This window comes from Prionailurus viverrinus, chromosome A1 (genome assembly GCF_022837055.1).
Source record: "Prionailurus viverrinus isolate Anna chromosome A1, UM_Priviv_1.0, whole genome shotgun sequence".
NCBI lineage: Eukaryota > Metazoa > Chordata > Mammalia > Carnivora > Felidae > Prionailurus > Prionailurus viverrinus.
The window spans coordinates 208,916,531-208,932,493 of NC_062561.1; the positions used below are offsets into that span (position 1 = coordinate 208,916,531).

At 41.2% G+C, this 15,963-nt stretch overlaps 1 protein-coding gene across 5 annotated transcripts in view; it reads left to right on the top strand.

Annotated features, from left to right (window-relative positions):
• DAB2 (DAB adaptor protein 2) overlaps window positions 1-15,963 on the top strand; it is a 168,818-nt gene that overhangs the window by 133,133 nt on the left and 19,722 nt on the right. For all 5 annotated transcript variants that reach the window (XM_047861929.1, XM_047861918.1, XM_047861944.1 and 2 more), the window contains exons 2-4: window positions 13,078-13,264; window positions 14,279-14,418; window positions 15,354-15,452. In XM_047861929.1, the coding sequence (XP_047717885.1) occupies window positions 13,174-13,264; window positions 14,279-14,418; window positions 15,354-15,452 (330 nt within the window). In that variant the 5' untranslated portion in view covers window positions 13,078-13,173. The remainder of the gene's footprint in view (window positions 1-13,077; window positions 13,265-14,278; window positions 14,419-15,353; window positions 15,453-15,963) is intronic.

The window sequence follows — 15,963 nt, forward strand, 5'->3', positions numbered from 1 at the left end:
AACGGGCTCTGCGCTGACAGCTCAGAGCCTAGAGCCTGCTTCAGATTCTGCGTCTCCCTCTCTCTCTCTCTCTCTCTGCTACTCCCCAGCTTGTGCTTTGCCTCTCTCTCTCTCTCAAAAAAATAACTAAACATTAAAAAAAATTAAAAATATAAAAATATATATTCTTAACCATGAGGGTTAGCAGGGCCACCATCATTCTTAGAAATGAAGCTCAGCTGCCCTGTTGACTGTGGGTATCTTGCCCAACTGGAGGAGATCATATCAGATGTGGAAATGTGAGCCATTCGCAAGTGTCTCATGGAAGGTTAATGCCAACTCTACGGGGAGACTGGACCCTAAAACAAAGGACACATTCTACTGAAAAGACCACCTAGAACCCAGAGATAACATATTAGGTTAAGATAACTTAAACTGATCTTGTGTTGTGTCTACATAACTAGAAGGACTTTTTGTCATGGTTTTGGTCCCTGTGTAGACACAGAAAAAGAAGTTCTGCCTGTCCATATTCAATTCCTACACACACGGCAGTTTTACTCTTCTGTGCTGATGTTATAAGGCAGCTGGAGTCTCTCTCTTTTAAACTCTTCAAAACACAGCTTGTCTCTGAAACATGAGTTGCAGAAAGGTACAGAAACACTCAAGCAATGGCTTTGAGGATTATATAAATGTGGGCCTCTGCCTGGAAAGGAAAACCACATTGGGATTTAATATAATTCAGCCAGGCTATTAAAGAAGAAACCAAATATCAGGCAATGTTTCTTGCACTGGTTTTTGGAAGAGGAAAAGTTTAAGATTACCTGCTTGCTCTTAAAGTGCTCTGCTGTCGTACAGCATAAAATAATTCTACTAGTGTATGTGGCTTTTCGTTCGTACTTGTGTTGAAAATGCAGATGGCTCTAAATAACATGCTTTCTTTAACTCTTCTAACAGCCACGTAGACTTTCAAGATGACTATTGCAATGGACTGGAGTAGAAAGTGGACTGTGTGTCACAATTAAGATTTATATGTACACGTATCATAGGGGAAGGGCCCAAATGAATACACTATTGTGGCCTAAAGTCCACATGCTAGATATATTGCACACCAACTTTGACTTAATTCAGGATTATTTCATATGGGAACAAGAAAGCACTACTTGATATTGTGTGTTCAAAGACGCAAACTAAGATTCTTTTATATGATTTAGTTTAAAACGAGTGTGGAGCTAGAAAGAGGAGTTCGTTTGGGGAGCTACCCTAGCCTGGGAAGAATAGGCATGAAAAGAGTGAAATATTTGCTGGTCAGTTTGGGTGAGTATATATATCTGAGGAGAGACTGTTGGAGAAAGTATGAATAGTGTCAGTGTATTGGCTTAGGAATCAAATGGTGCCCTGATTCATTAGCTTTTTGACTACCTTTTCCTGCAAGCGTCAAGCATAATATCCGTTATACATTTAAATGCCAAATTCAAAGTAAAATCCATAGGTTTGCTGTGCTTTTGTACCAGTTCCATAATGCTTCTCCTCAAATCACCAGCCCAAAGGCCCTGCAATAGAAAATCTAGAGGCTTCCATGTTAGTAGTGCTGTTTTTTTTTAATTGAAAACCCTAAAATTGTTCACGTAAATTGCTCATTCTTTAGAACACTCTCTTACCTTGGATTTATGATGAGAGGAAAACAGAATGAAATACTGTATCCTACTTTACTATTTAATAGTACACAGTAGAATTCTCCTAAATTCAAATTTTAAAACTGACTTACTCTATTCGCCCATTCCAGTCATCTATCAACACTTCAGCTTTTAAAAACCTTATTCCTTCCACATGCTTTTTTTTGGCATACTTTCTGGTTACCATCACTTAACTAGAAAAGGCAAGCTGTGCAAAGGCCCCTTTCTGTCACTGTCACTGTCACTGTCACTGTCACTGCAGCACGGCGCCCCCTACCTTACGACAGCACCTTGGTGCAGGCTCCTGTGCCACCACTAAAATATGCTGGGTTTTCTCCACTAAGGCAAGCGCGTGGTGACGGAAGCAGGTGCTGCCATCGCTGGCCCTGCAGTAGTGTCTCAGCACGAGTGGGTGGGGGGAGTGCTCACGAGAATCCCATCACGTCCCACACAGCTCTTTCTGCATTCCCACCAGCCACTGTACCAGTGAGGCTGCCCAAAGTACGAAAGTATCTTCTTGACTGGGTTAGATGGGAACCCGTACATTTCAGCCCAGGTCTTTAGTGTAGACCTCTTACTGAATACCCACTCCTCGGCCATAAAGAATTTCCCCTTAATTCCTACCCCTTACTCTCCCCACACATACACATCCGCCCCGTGTTGACTACTTCAGTCCGTTGGCCATTTCCCAGAAATGTCTTGGCTTGCCATACAAATTTACCCACCAGATTGCCAGTTACCTTCAAGCCTAAAGCACAGGTGTATGGCCCTCCCACCCCACAAAGAGCCATATTGTTCTGTCTCCCAAAACAATGAATTCCTAATAGCCTTTCCTCATAATTATTGGGAATCACTCATAGCTTATTCCATAGTGACTTGTTATCTTTCTAATAGAGCAGCAGCTAGTAAGGCAGTCCATGACGGTACTTAGTATTATAAACTGACTCAAGGATGCAGTCATCACCTTGCCAGTCTCTCTTCCCCACATGGCTCTTGAGGTGTAAATACAAATGGAACAATAGAAGATAAGAAAACAAAAAGGGGGATCAGGTCCTAGTAACCTCCATATGCAGAGCTCTGATAAATCTGCGTTGAAGTACACTGTTCACTAGACTAGAAACCCCCCATTCTCTTTTCCATGTCAAGGTGTGTCTGCTGCATTGCACTGCCCAGCTCACCCGAGATATACAGAGCACACGTACCATGGCTGGTTGAGCCACATCCAGATAGTCACTGGTGTCAGGGGTACCATGGCAGAGCATACCCTAAATGATCCAATGCCACAATGTAAACTAATTACAGAAATATGATCTTCAAACCTCCAAAGTTTCAATGTCACTTCGTCCCTTTGTAGAAGTGAATTAAAGGATAAAATCGGATTCCTGTTTCTCTTCTCTGTTTGGTCTAAGCTAGAGGAGGTCATGTTCAAGAACTAGTGTGGAATGATCAGCTGGGATGTTAAAGTTGAGATGGGTATGCACTCTAATGTCAATTAATCCATCTCCAAGCTTCATTTGTCCAAGGGCACAGGAATTCCACATGGTCAAAAGGTCACAAGGATATTCAACACCAGATTCTTTCTTAGAGTCTGAACAAATGTAAAGAGAAGCTCTAGACTCAGTGCTCTGTGCGTGTCTTTGTTCATGCAAACATACTAACTTGCGCCCAGCTTTTCCAAAGGCAAGAGTATCTTGATTATGAATTTACATTTTCTTCTTTTTCTAACTCTAGAGCGTTAAGCATTCCAACTGAATAGCCATTATGCTGAAATAACTGAATAATATGATTGTAAAGTTGAGCATAAACTTAATACTTCAGTTCAGCCTGTGAACAATTTCAGACATTCCTAGTGAACTGTTTGGATTGCCCAGTCTAGAGAATGGGCCCTCATCTGGATAGCATTAAGCTGTGTCTTAAGCTTAAACTCTCCTAAACACTATTATAATGACTATTTTTTAGGCTCTAGTAGAAGATATTCCTAATAAAAACTTACTTTAAAAACAAAAAAGGGTGTGGTGGGTACAAAACTTAGGAGAGGTTATAATGAGTCAAAAGTCTTGAAAGTTGCCAACTTAAGAAGTCAAACTTCCTATCAAGCTTAAAAAAAAGAAAAACATGAAAAGGCCACACACTGAATAGTAGACAATGTACTGAAATAAATCTGAATCCTTTGATCTGTGAGTTGCATCTCAAACCTAGCCAAATACTTTCTTCTAAGCAGCCAAATCAACATTAATAAGCCAGTTTGACCAATTAGGACTCCAGCTACCTAGGTAAAAAAAAAAAAAAAAAAAAGAATCCAGTGATAATATATGGTTAGATCACATAGAATCCTTTTTTGGTTTTGGTTCAGAAAATGTATGTGAAAACTTATGTTCAAACTATTCTGCTAAGCTGTCTTTCTGTTCTTTGCTTGATATATCTAAGTGGAAGGTACTCTTGGTTCAATCTGTATGTAATGCGCTTTGCACAGTCTTCAGAAACAGTTAAAAAACAAACAAACAAACAAAAAACCTGACACGTATAATCTCTAGGAATAGGACAGTAGAGCCTCATACTAGGATCTAGATTTCTCCTGGTACCAGCTCTACTCCAACCAGCTGCTTAACAATAGACAAGTTATACATTCTTTCTTGACCTCAGTTCCCTAATTTTTAATAATGAAAGGGTATGACCAAATTATTCCCTAGGTTTCTTCCAGCTGAAAATCTAACCACCTGGTATTTCTTTAAGGAGACATAGGATCATGGAAGTAGATGATGGGACCTCAAGCTTGTCAGTACATTAGAATTATCTGGAAACCTTTAAAATATATGGGTGCCTGTGTCTCCTTCCCCAGAGATTTGGATTTAATCAATCCGGGAACAGCATGGACATCTTTTTAAGAGGTCCCCAGTTAACGTTCCCCAGGTGATGTGAGGTAGACCTTCTAAACTACTAATGGTAATGATGTAGGCTTGGATTTGACTCAGCACCTCTGGTGATACGGAGTAGATTCAAAAGCCAGAGTTGAACGGGGGTGGCCCTCCCACTGACAAACTCTCTCACCTTTTCACCTAAGCCTTGCTAGTGAAGGTACTGCATCCCTCTATGGGACTGCATCCCTCTATGGGTGTCCTTGCTGGCTGTTTACTTGTCGATCCCAGTTGTTCCAAAATTGTTTAAACACTTGCTGTGGAAAAGCAATGCTGGATACAACCGAAGACTCTGCAGGACATAGTATGTAAGATGTAGCTTTGATTTAAGCACGGCTACCATTTGCTGAGCGTGCTTTCTATACGGTAGGCACTGAGGTTTCTACATAAGTTCTTTTTAAACTTTTTTTTTTCAACGTTTTTTATTTATTTTTGGGACAGAGAGAGACAGAGCACGAACGGGGGAGGGGCAGAGAGAGAGGGAGACACAGAATCGGAAGCAGGCTCCAGGCTCTGAGCCATCAGCCCAGAGCCTGACGCGGGGCTCGAACTCCCGGACCGCGAGATCGTGACCTGGCTGAAGTCGGACGCTTAACCGACTGCGCCACCCAGGCGCCCCTCTACGTAAGTTCTTACTGATTTCTTGTAACAACTCTGCAAACAATATTCCCCTCATACCTAAGTGAGTATTATTAGATAAGTTGCCTCAAGCCACAGAGCTAGAAATGGTGAAAGTGTACATAACACCCCCAAGCTGAAAGCAGCTATGCCATCACACCTCCGCCCAAAATTAACCGTATGGGGAACTCTTGGCCTGACTCGGTTCCAAAGAGAGGGAAAAGCTCCTCGTTTCGGTATTCTTAAGTCCTACAGCGTCCTTCCCAACGGTTAAAAGCAATGAAAAAATGGTCTCGGTAAATGCATACCTCGTGTATACTTCCTCGTGTTTGGTTACTGAGGCCTCTACAGCAGTGTCAGCACTTACAAGAAAGTCTTCTAAGGACTCCTTTTCACTGTGCATCAACATACTCTCATTTCCCCAATTACACAAGCTGCAAAAACCTTAGCGTCTATTATACTGGGCCTTTGCAGAGCAGTGGAAGCCTTCCTGAAAGCATAGGAATCCAAGCAGTTAAAGGAGAAAGGCTTTACATCGAGGATCAGAAACAGCCTGACTTTGCTGTATGTTTCTGGCAACATACCTTATTCTCAAAAGGCTACTTTGAAAATAATGGTGAAGGCAGCTTGCTGCCCTCTTGGACCCCGAGATCTGCCTTAGAGGTTAATATTTCACATGTGCTGATTCAGTACCTCAGCTGAGACAGGCATAAAGTTCCAAAGGACACAGGAGCATATTTTCTGACAAGTACAAAGTACTGGATGGACACTCTAGCAAAGATGTTTATGTTTTTTTGCTCTTGACTCTTCTTAACTCTCTTTCCTGTGTCTATTTTATGTTACTGTTTCTGAAAAATTAACTGGCATGTGAAAGTCAGTGGGATTATGACTTTAAAAGCAGCTTAGGAAACACACATTAAAATCAGTATGATTTGTTTAAAAAAAAAAAAAAAAAGATAAGAGCAACCAGCATCTATAGTAGAAAAGGGAACATAGATCATGGTTCATTTTGAGCCTAGCAATTTATTAGGGATTGATTTTGTTTTAATGAGTCCATTAACTTACCCATAAAATAGACACATTTTATTTCACAGAGCTGTCAGGCTAAATGTTTCAAGTGCTTGGTAGGTTAAATGTTTGTCCCATCCTCCTTATCACTAAAAACAGATTGATTCTCAAACATTTGTGGAATGGGGCCATCATTAAGTAAGTCCTTAAATTACTCCTTTTACCAGCGTTTTGAGACTGACCCAAGCAAATTTCTCCCTGTCCTATATAATTAGGATAAGGTCACCCGGTGCGGGGGGGGGGGGGGGGGGGGGGGAGGCACACTTGTGTCAGGATATTTGTGCGAACCCTGGAATCATTAAGTAGTGTCATTGCTGATACCCATGCAACCCTGCTGATGGAAAGGGTAAACAAGAATAAGGAGGCACCAGCCAGACTCCTCCCTACACAAATGTATCCCTGTACCGGGCATCCCAGGGTTCTAAATACTTGCCGTCTTGCATGAATCACTTGAAAGGCTAAACAAACTAGCAGATTTTTTCTTGTGCAAGGGATATACTTGCCGTAAGATGACTCAGGCAGTCTTCTGGTATACATTTCTCAGAGCCTTCTCAGAAACTGAAAAAGATGTTGCAAGCTCCAAAAATCTCTCCTAGTCATGTGATTCTTGTGCCGTGGAAAGGGGAAGTTCTCGCATTCTCTCAGGGGGGTTTGTTTGTGTTAAGTCCAGAATCCAAGTTATGTATCTTTGCTCAAATGGAAGCTAGCACAGTTTCTTTTACGACTTTCTGTTGTATTTTAGGCCTCAACAAAGACTGAAGAATACATAATAGCTTTAGATCCTCCTCTCTTCCCAGCTGTATCTTTATTCCTCTTCTCCAGCTCCTAATAAACGAAGCAGCCCCTCCCTAAGAATGAGAACCAGCTAGGTTTAGATGGAGAGCTGTTCATGTGGCTTTTTGTATATGTTTTTGAGCTTTAATTTTTAATCCCTGCTTTATGATAACACCCCTTGTGTGTGTTTCCTGATTAGTTTTGTGCTTTTTGGTCAGAAGACTTTCTGGGACTAAACCCAATGAATCAGAAGACTATGGGCTTTCTCCGTGTCCTGTATCTGCTTGTTCCCCTTTATGAAAACCTTTTACGTTGCTAGAGCTCAAAACAGAACACACAGATTAATGCAATCTAGACAATTCTGTTTTAAACAATGCCCTAGCTTGGGAAAGTAATCAAAGAAAATACTAGGGCACCTTTTGGCCCTCAGATCCCTTTTCCAGCCCCAATCCTTTTCCAAAACCAATTCATTATAAAACCTGCTGGAGGTTTTATGAGAACAATGGGCAATTCTGTAACAACGTTAGAAGGATTATTATGCATTTGAGTTGAAAATGTTTAAGTTGCTTATTCTCTCCAGGGGGACCTGAGTCTAGAAGCAAGACTTCTTCCATCTACTGCTTGTCGAATGGTAGATTGGACATTCAGAAAGACTGTAATGGGGGGTTTGCTCTTTAGACCTTGGGAGAAAGGTAAATGCTTATCATTCTGGTATATGTGATACTGGATAGATGCTTTTATGAAAATATTTTCAAAAACCTCTCACATTTCTTCATGAAGGAGTTTATCTGTGAATCTTGGGGCATTGGGGCAGAGTCTACTCGGCTGATCATTTCAGGGAACATGGATACATTTTATTAATTTTTTTTAAAGTCTATTTATTTTGAGAAAGAGAGAGAGCAAGCACACGTGAGTGGCGGAGAGGCAGAGAGAGAGAGAGAGGAACAGAGAGAATCCTGAGAAGACTCCGTGCTGACACGGGCTCGATTTCACAAACCATGAAGTCATGACCTGAGCTGGTATAAAGAGTCCAATGTTTAACCTATGGAGCCACCCAGGCACCCAAACGTGGATACATTTTAAAAATTTTTTTATGTTTATTTTTGAGAGAAAGAGAGAGACAGGGTGTGAATGGGGGAGGGGCGGAAAGGGAGGGAGACACAGAATCCGAAGCAGGCTCCAGCCTCCTGGAGCTGTCAGCACAGAGCCCCACATGGGGTTCAAACCCACAAACCTCGAGATCATGACCTGAGGGGAAGTCAGATGCTTAACCGACTGAGCCACCCAGGCGCCCCCAAACATGGATACATTTTAAATGGCATGGCCTGCAATGCAGACCTATGTTTGCGTTGTTGTTGTAACATTATATACCTTTTCTTCAGGGAATTTATGCTAAAAAATTTTTTCCTCCCTATTATGTTTTTCTAACTTGCCCCTTGCTCATTCCTAAACAGTGGAAGGGTATAATTAAAAGATACCAACTGCCTTTAAAACAATTCCAATGCTGTGAGAAGTTGTATTTAAATGTCTGAAAAGAGAAGTTTTTGCTATAAAACCAGGGTAGTACCTTTCACTTTAGAACCTTTCCAGGGATATCCGGGTGGCTCAGTTGGTTAAGCATCTGACTTTGGCTCAGGACGTGATCTCGGTTTGTGGGTTCGAGCTCATCATCAGGTTCTGTGCAGACAGCTCAAAGCCTGGAGCCTGCTTCAGATTCTGTGTCTCCCTCTCTCTCTGCCCCTCCCCTGCTCACCCCTTGTCTCTTTCTCTCTCTCTCAAAATTAAATAAATATTATAAAAAAATTTTTAGAACCCTTCCATTTTGGCCCAGTCTGCCAACACTAGATTTGAGACCCCTTCTTGAACTGTGAGGTTGTGGCACAATCACCTTTGTGACTAAACTGCACACCACCATTCCCTCTCCCAAGCCCCTCACAGTGTTTTGTCGCACTTCTCAAATTCCTTTAAAACATTCTCATTTTAGGGGCGCCTGGGTGGCTCAGTCGGTTGGGCGTCCGACTTCGGCTCAGGTCATGATCTCACAGCTTGTGAGTTCAAGCCCTGCGTTGGGCTCTGTGCTGACAGCTCAGAGCCTGGAGTTGTTTCAGAGGCCGTGTCTCCCTCTGTCTGCCCTTCCCAGCTCACTGTCTCTTTCTGTCTCCAAAATAAATAAACATTAAAAATTTAAATATTCTCACTTGAGAATAAAATTTGCCAAATTTAATAACCTAAATATTTTATTATCAGAAATAAAATCTTGCAGAAAAATACTATATTAGGCTCCAAAGATGGCCAACGAACTCTTTTACCCAGATTATTTTAAGCTGAACTGGAGGGAAAGTGGGGAGGCTTCAGGAAGAGGTCTTACCTACTGTCTTCAGGGACAAATAGGTAACTGGGATGGGCTGGATGTGGGGAAGAGGGGCGTTTGGCATATTTGAAAAGGTAAGGGATCCAAAAGCAAATAATACTCTAAAAGAAATGAGACATATGGGCTTGCTATACAAAAATGAAAACAAAGGAGATTGAAGATAAGAAGGGGCAAAATATTTAAGAGGGATCTAAGCATCTAAGTCTGTGTCCTAACAAAACAAAACAAAACAAAAGCATCTAAGTCTTTGTCCTAAATGCAAGGGGAACCACAAGACCAAGCAGGAAAGCTTCCAATGTTATTCTAAAATTTAGAACTTCATTACTTAAAAAAAAAAAAAAAAAATCCAGATCACCCCAATAGCCATGGGGTGGAACACCCCATGGTGCTAGCCATGGACTGGAGCCATGGACTGGCCAAACACTAGCCATGGACTGGAGCACCAAGGTTGTCATGGGAGTGAAAAGTAGGGAGAGAAAAGGCTCAGAAAAAGGTAGAGGTATCTGATATATGCAATCAGACACCCCCAAAGGCTGAACAGCAAAGTAATTGGATTTGGTCAGGAGACCCATCAGCAGCTGAAGTTGAGTTTCTGAGAGTAGAGTTGAGATGAACAGTCCTTTGAGAGAAAGGGAAGAAAAAGAAGAGGGTAGGAGACTATCAAGTTGAAATGTTTAATCATGAAAGGATCACGAGATGATGACTGGAGGACTTACAGGGTCCTTATTTCTAAGATAAGATCTGAGCAACTTATAAAGGAAAGGGCCTGTCCCTGTATCTCCTTAGGTCAGAGTGTAGTCTCACCTCCTGATGTAAATATGGGCAAATATCCTCTTGAATTGGAATAAATTCTCTGAAGTTAAGGAAATAACTATCAGTTTCCTGGAATTGGAAGAGTGTGTATATGACTAGGAGATTTATCGTGTCACCAGGAGACAAATCTTGGGAACCACTGAAACCAGTCAAGGCACACAAAATAGAGGTGTATTCATTTCCTAGGGCTGCCATAGCAAAACACCAAAAATGAGGTGGCTTCAAACCACAGAAACCCATTTCCTTACAGTCCTGAGACCAGAAGCCCCAAATCAAGATGTCAGCAGGGTTTGCTTCTTCCAGAAGCTCTGAGGGAGAACGCGTTCCGTGTTTCTCTCCCGGCTTCTGGTGGACATTGGCAATCCTTGGCATTCCTGCTTTGTAGATGTGTCAATCCACTCTTTACCTCCGTACTCACATTACCTTCTCTTTTGTGTGTCTCTTTGTTTCAAATATCCCTTTGCCTTTCTCTTATAAGGACATCTGTTATGGGGTTTTGGGCCCTCCCTAAGTCCAGGATGATCCCAACTCAAGATCTTTACTTACAACTGCAAATACCTTTTCCCCGAATAAGGACAAACTCAAAGGTTCGAGGGTTAGAATTTGGAAATGTCTTTTTTAGGGGTCACTACATGTATGTAACAGCGCATCTCAGTAGCTAGTAGGAGGCTTCTCAGAGGAGATCCATTAGTGTAACATGAGAGGAACTTGGGGCCAGACATCCTGGGTTAGACCCAGGTTCTACCTCTTAGCAGTCTATAGTTGTTTTTTTTTTTTTAATGTTTTTATTTTTGAGAGAGAGAGAGACAGAGACAGAGTGTGAGTGGGGGAGGAGCAGAGAGAGAGAGAGAAGGAGACCCAGAATCTGAAACAGGCTCCAGACTCCAACCTGTCAGCACAGAGCCCGACCTGGGGCTAGAACTTGGGACCAGCGGGATCACGACGTAGGCTGAAGTCAGACGCCCAGTCGACTGAGCCACCCAGGCGCCCCAGCAGCTGTATAGTTTAAAAACCCTGTGCCTTGGATTTTCCTATCAAAATACTCATAGGGTTACTCTGAGTAACCTACTAATACCTGGCCCCCGACTAAGTCTTGAGTAAACAGGGCTTTGGGTCCTTTGCTATGTAAGACTTTAACCTGTAAAGAGATTGCCTCCCTGACTGCTTACCAGTCAGGTACCTTTGAGCAAAATTAACAATGAAATCTCCAGTTTAAATCATTCAGGAACATTAATCATACATAGATTTCTGTATATATATGTTTTTAAAGACTATTAAGACTATAAAGACCATTTAAAGACTCATGGAGGGAGAGTTGAAGAACTGACCTTGGGGAAAACATGTTGACATTTATGAAGTAAGCAAAGTGCAATTTAGGCTGATGGAGCCTCAAAAATTTTATCCTTTAGTTATCTATAAAGTAGCATGTATTTCTTTGGGTGGACTTGGTCCTTGAATTTAAAAAGCTCAAATAAATGGATGCTTTAACAACAGAATTAAGCTTTTTTGGGGTGGGAGGAATGTACCAGTCAGTGAATGGTCTTTTTTTTTTTTAATTTTTTTTTCTTTTATTTGTTTTTGAGAAAGAGCGTACAAGCAGGGAAGGGGCAGAGAGGGAGGGGGACAGAGGATCTGAAGAAGGCTCTGGGGCTAAAACTCACAAATCCCGAGATCATGACCTGAGTCGAAGTTGGATGCTCAACCAACTGAGCCACCCAGGCATCACAGTCCATGGGTGGTCTTAACACGATTACAAAACTATGAATGGCTCGGCTGTGCCTCTGGTCTTCAGTCCATGTAGAAGGTTAAACTTTCTCTAGCTCTCTCAGAAGCTCTGTAGAAACTTTGACTCCTGGGACGTGAAAAAACCTTTAGAAACATTAGTTCACTTCCGTGTGTTTACAGTGACTCTGAGTTTTTCTGTTTTACCTACCATGATACATAGAGAAGTTTTATAAGAGCACATACCACAACTTCCTTGAGGATAATAAGGCTAAATAGTAGCATAAAAGTATTTACGCTCAATGAATTGCACAATAGACATCCCATAAATTCATTCATCCCCTGATACGTTTAAGTGTTAATGTCAAAAATGCTTGTCTTTTAAAGTATAGTGGTTAGATAGCCCTGGAAGCCATCTCCAGAATCCTAACACATAAAAAATCTATATTTATCAAAGGGAATAAGATAAAGTTTATAACGCTATTCCTGACACTGCCTTTGCAACTAAATGGGTTTTTGAAGAACCAGGATTCATTACTGTCCAATTTGAAATGCCAAAATATTTCTGTTTTGCTATGAAACCCTATTTCTGTATGTGTGACACATTTTGATCCCTACCTTTAATACTAGATTTTTATGCCAAAATTCCAATGCAAACTACTTAGGTAGGTAATCATTAAATGTTCCTAGATTGCTTTAAAAAAAAAATCTAGGGGGCGCCTGGGTGGCTCAGTCGGTTAAGCGTCTGACTTCAGCTCAGGTCATGATCTCGCGGTCCATGAGTTCGGGCCCCACGTCGGGCTCTGTGCTGCCCGTTCAGAGCCTGGACCCTGCTTCAGATTCTGTGTCTCCCCCTCTCTCTGCCCCTCCCCTGCTCATGCTCTGTCTCTGTCTCAAAAAAAAATAAAAGCATTAAAAAAAAATTTTTTTTTTAAAATCTAGTAAACACCCTCTTTCCATTTTGGAAACTACAAAGGAAACAGTCCTACCCGCTCCTCTTCAGAATTCAGTCTGTTTGTTTATTCAGAAAGAACAAAATGAGTCTGAAGAAATACACTCCTAAATCACGGGTTATAAGCCTTTTAGCACAAAGTCTGGATTTGCTGTCTTACGATCTCATTATGCCTCTAAACTCTGCCTACAGGTATCTGTAGCAGGTTATGTTCGTTTGAGACTGCGGGGATCGCCTGGTGTCACTAGCCTTTTGCTGGTGCTGGAGTTGGCCGTCTGCCTTCTTGCCATGTCTAACGAAGTAGAAACGAGCACAACTAATGGTCAGCCTGACCAACAGGCTGCACCAAAAGCACCGTCGAAGAAGGAAAAAAAGAAAGGTATGGAGCAATCCTCTTGAGGCAGCTGAAGGGAGCGCGGGTTGGCTACCTCTGAAGAAATGTGAGGCTCGGGGTAAATGAACCAAGAGCTGGCCCTTGCCTCACTTCAACCTCCGCCTCATGTCAGGTTCTCCTCAGCAGGAAGGTTGGACTTTGGCAGAGATTAGTTTGCTCCACTTAGAATAAGACCTGTGTCTGGATGGGGTGATTGCTCCAACTTGGATCTTGCTGGGGAACGTTCATAGCAGCTTGTTTGGTTGATAAACACAACTATCAATTATTCTTTGATTATCTTTCAGGAACCTGTTCACCACTTTGCTTTACTGAAGTAGCTGTTTTTCAAAAACCAAGATCTTTATTTTATTAGACCCTGTTCTCTTGACCTGAAGTACCACCAGAAAGTGCCAGAATCCTTAATCATTCGTAGTTTGAGAACGTGCCCCGGTTTGTTTGCCTTTTGCTAGTATACGTTAGCTATGGGAATGAGACTGAACAGTCTTTTCAAGAAAAACAAAGAAGTTATAAAGATGAGATAATAGTCTTAATAATTTTCAAAGGAATTTACCCACAATTTTCTTCTGCTTTATTGACAGTTCAAAATGTTAACAAATAGAGAAATGGCTTATTTTTCTTTATTTAAAAAAAAGGCATTATCCTCCTTAACTTCCTTTAAAGATTTTTTTTTAATTATGATGAAGGATATCCCCAAATCCCACCCCATGTATTTCCATAAATTTCCCATAATTCAGTCCATTTTGTACCTTTAAGAGTTTATTTTTTCTCCACCCCAACACCATATACAGTATCACAGAACGTGCATTTACTCAAAGGAAGTAAGAATAAAGATAGAACATTGCATAGTTGATCAACTGTAATATGACCAGTATTTGTACTACTCAGATTTGGAGATTCTGGAACATACTTGGTCATACCCTGGGGATGATATTTAAAGACATATATAAATTTTATCCTAGATAAATTTTATCCTTTCCCCCCCCCCCCCCCCCTCCTCAGGCTCTGAAAAGACAGATGAGTACCTTTTGGCCAGATTCAAAGGTGATGGTGTAAAATATAAGGCCAAGCTGATTGGCATTGATGATGTGCCCGATGCAAGAGGGGATAAAATGAGCCAAGATTCTATGATGAAACTAAAGGTAAAAGGGGAAAGCATGCTTTGTCTCCATCTTACGCAAATATCCAACAAAGGGAATTATATCAGAATTTTGTGTTTACCTATATCTCAATTATTTGAAAGAAAAACATTTCTAATCACATAGTTGATCCCGTGGTACCTCATTTTATGAGGAAACATGACTTTGTTCACATATTTTGTCTGCTGTTCTAAAGACCTGGCTTAATCAAGTATTGCGGGACTCTAGATGCCTTTTCCTTTGGGCAAATCAAGTTTTAGGTCCTGGAAGTATTCGGATAAAATTCAGGTCTCTAGGGGCACCTGGGTGGCTCAGTCACTTAAGCGTCCGACTTCGGCTCAGGTCATGATCTCGCTGTTTGTGAGTTTGAGCCCCACATCGGGCTCTGTGCTGACAGCTCAGAGCCCAGAGCCTGCTTCAGATTCTGTGTCTCCCTCTCTCGCTGCCCCTCCCCTGCTCACACTCTGCCTCTCTCTCTCTCAAAAATAAATAAAGATTTAAAAAATTTTTAAATATTCTAAAAATAAATAAAATTCAGGTCTCTATTTGCAAACTATGGCTCTTCAGTATTAGCCTTTGGGTTTTTTTTTTAATTTTTAAATTCTAGTACTGTCACTATGTGAACCTAATAAATAATAATTGTTAAGTAAGACAAGACCTAGAAGTAACATCTTTGAAGGTCTAATTCAGTCTTGTGTTTACCCATGACTGTTCTGAAGCCGAGAGAATTAGAAGGACTTATCCAAGTTCACGCAGCTAACTCATGATGTCCTGGCTCAGTGTCTTCTATTTCATTCTGCATCTATTCTGAAAGGTGCCTAATCCTTTCATAGATGGAAAACCAGGCTGAAAATAAAACTATCTTTTAAATGATTTAATATCCAAAGCATCATAGGGTAGTTTTAACTAGATTTTTCTTGTTTTCCCACTCTCATCAGGGAATGGCGGCAGCTGGTCGGTCTCAGGGACAACACAAACAAAGGATCTGGGTCAACATTTCCCTTTCTGGGATAAAAATAATTGATGAGAAAACTGGGGTAAGAATCCGCTTTCACTGACACCTTTCTGACCATCTTAGTCTCACAAACGATGTGACTTAGCTCTCAGTTCTCTGTTTCCCTTTTCAAAATTCTGTGGGGGAAAATAATAATAATACATGTTACTTTTCTAGAGAAAACAGACAGAAAATAGGGTAGGAAGTGAGGAGTCAAGACACTTTATTTTGAAATTTATTCTCTGTAATGGATGTGAGCCTCCATAAACACAGATATAGCATAAACACAGATATGCTATAAATATCACTTCGGCATTTTTTAGACCTCAAGTACACAGAACTAGATTAACCCTACTTCCTGGTTTGTGAAGCTGTCATAGGTCTTTGCCTGGGTCTCATTTTAATGTATTGATTACCTGCAAACTTACTGGCTAACCCGAAGCTAGAATATTATCCGTAACACATCTACCTTTTCTTTCTTCTCTCTTTTCCCTTCTTCCTCACCTGCAGTTATAATCTCTCATCCTGTAGGTATAAACTTGTGCATTTACTTG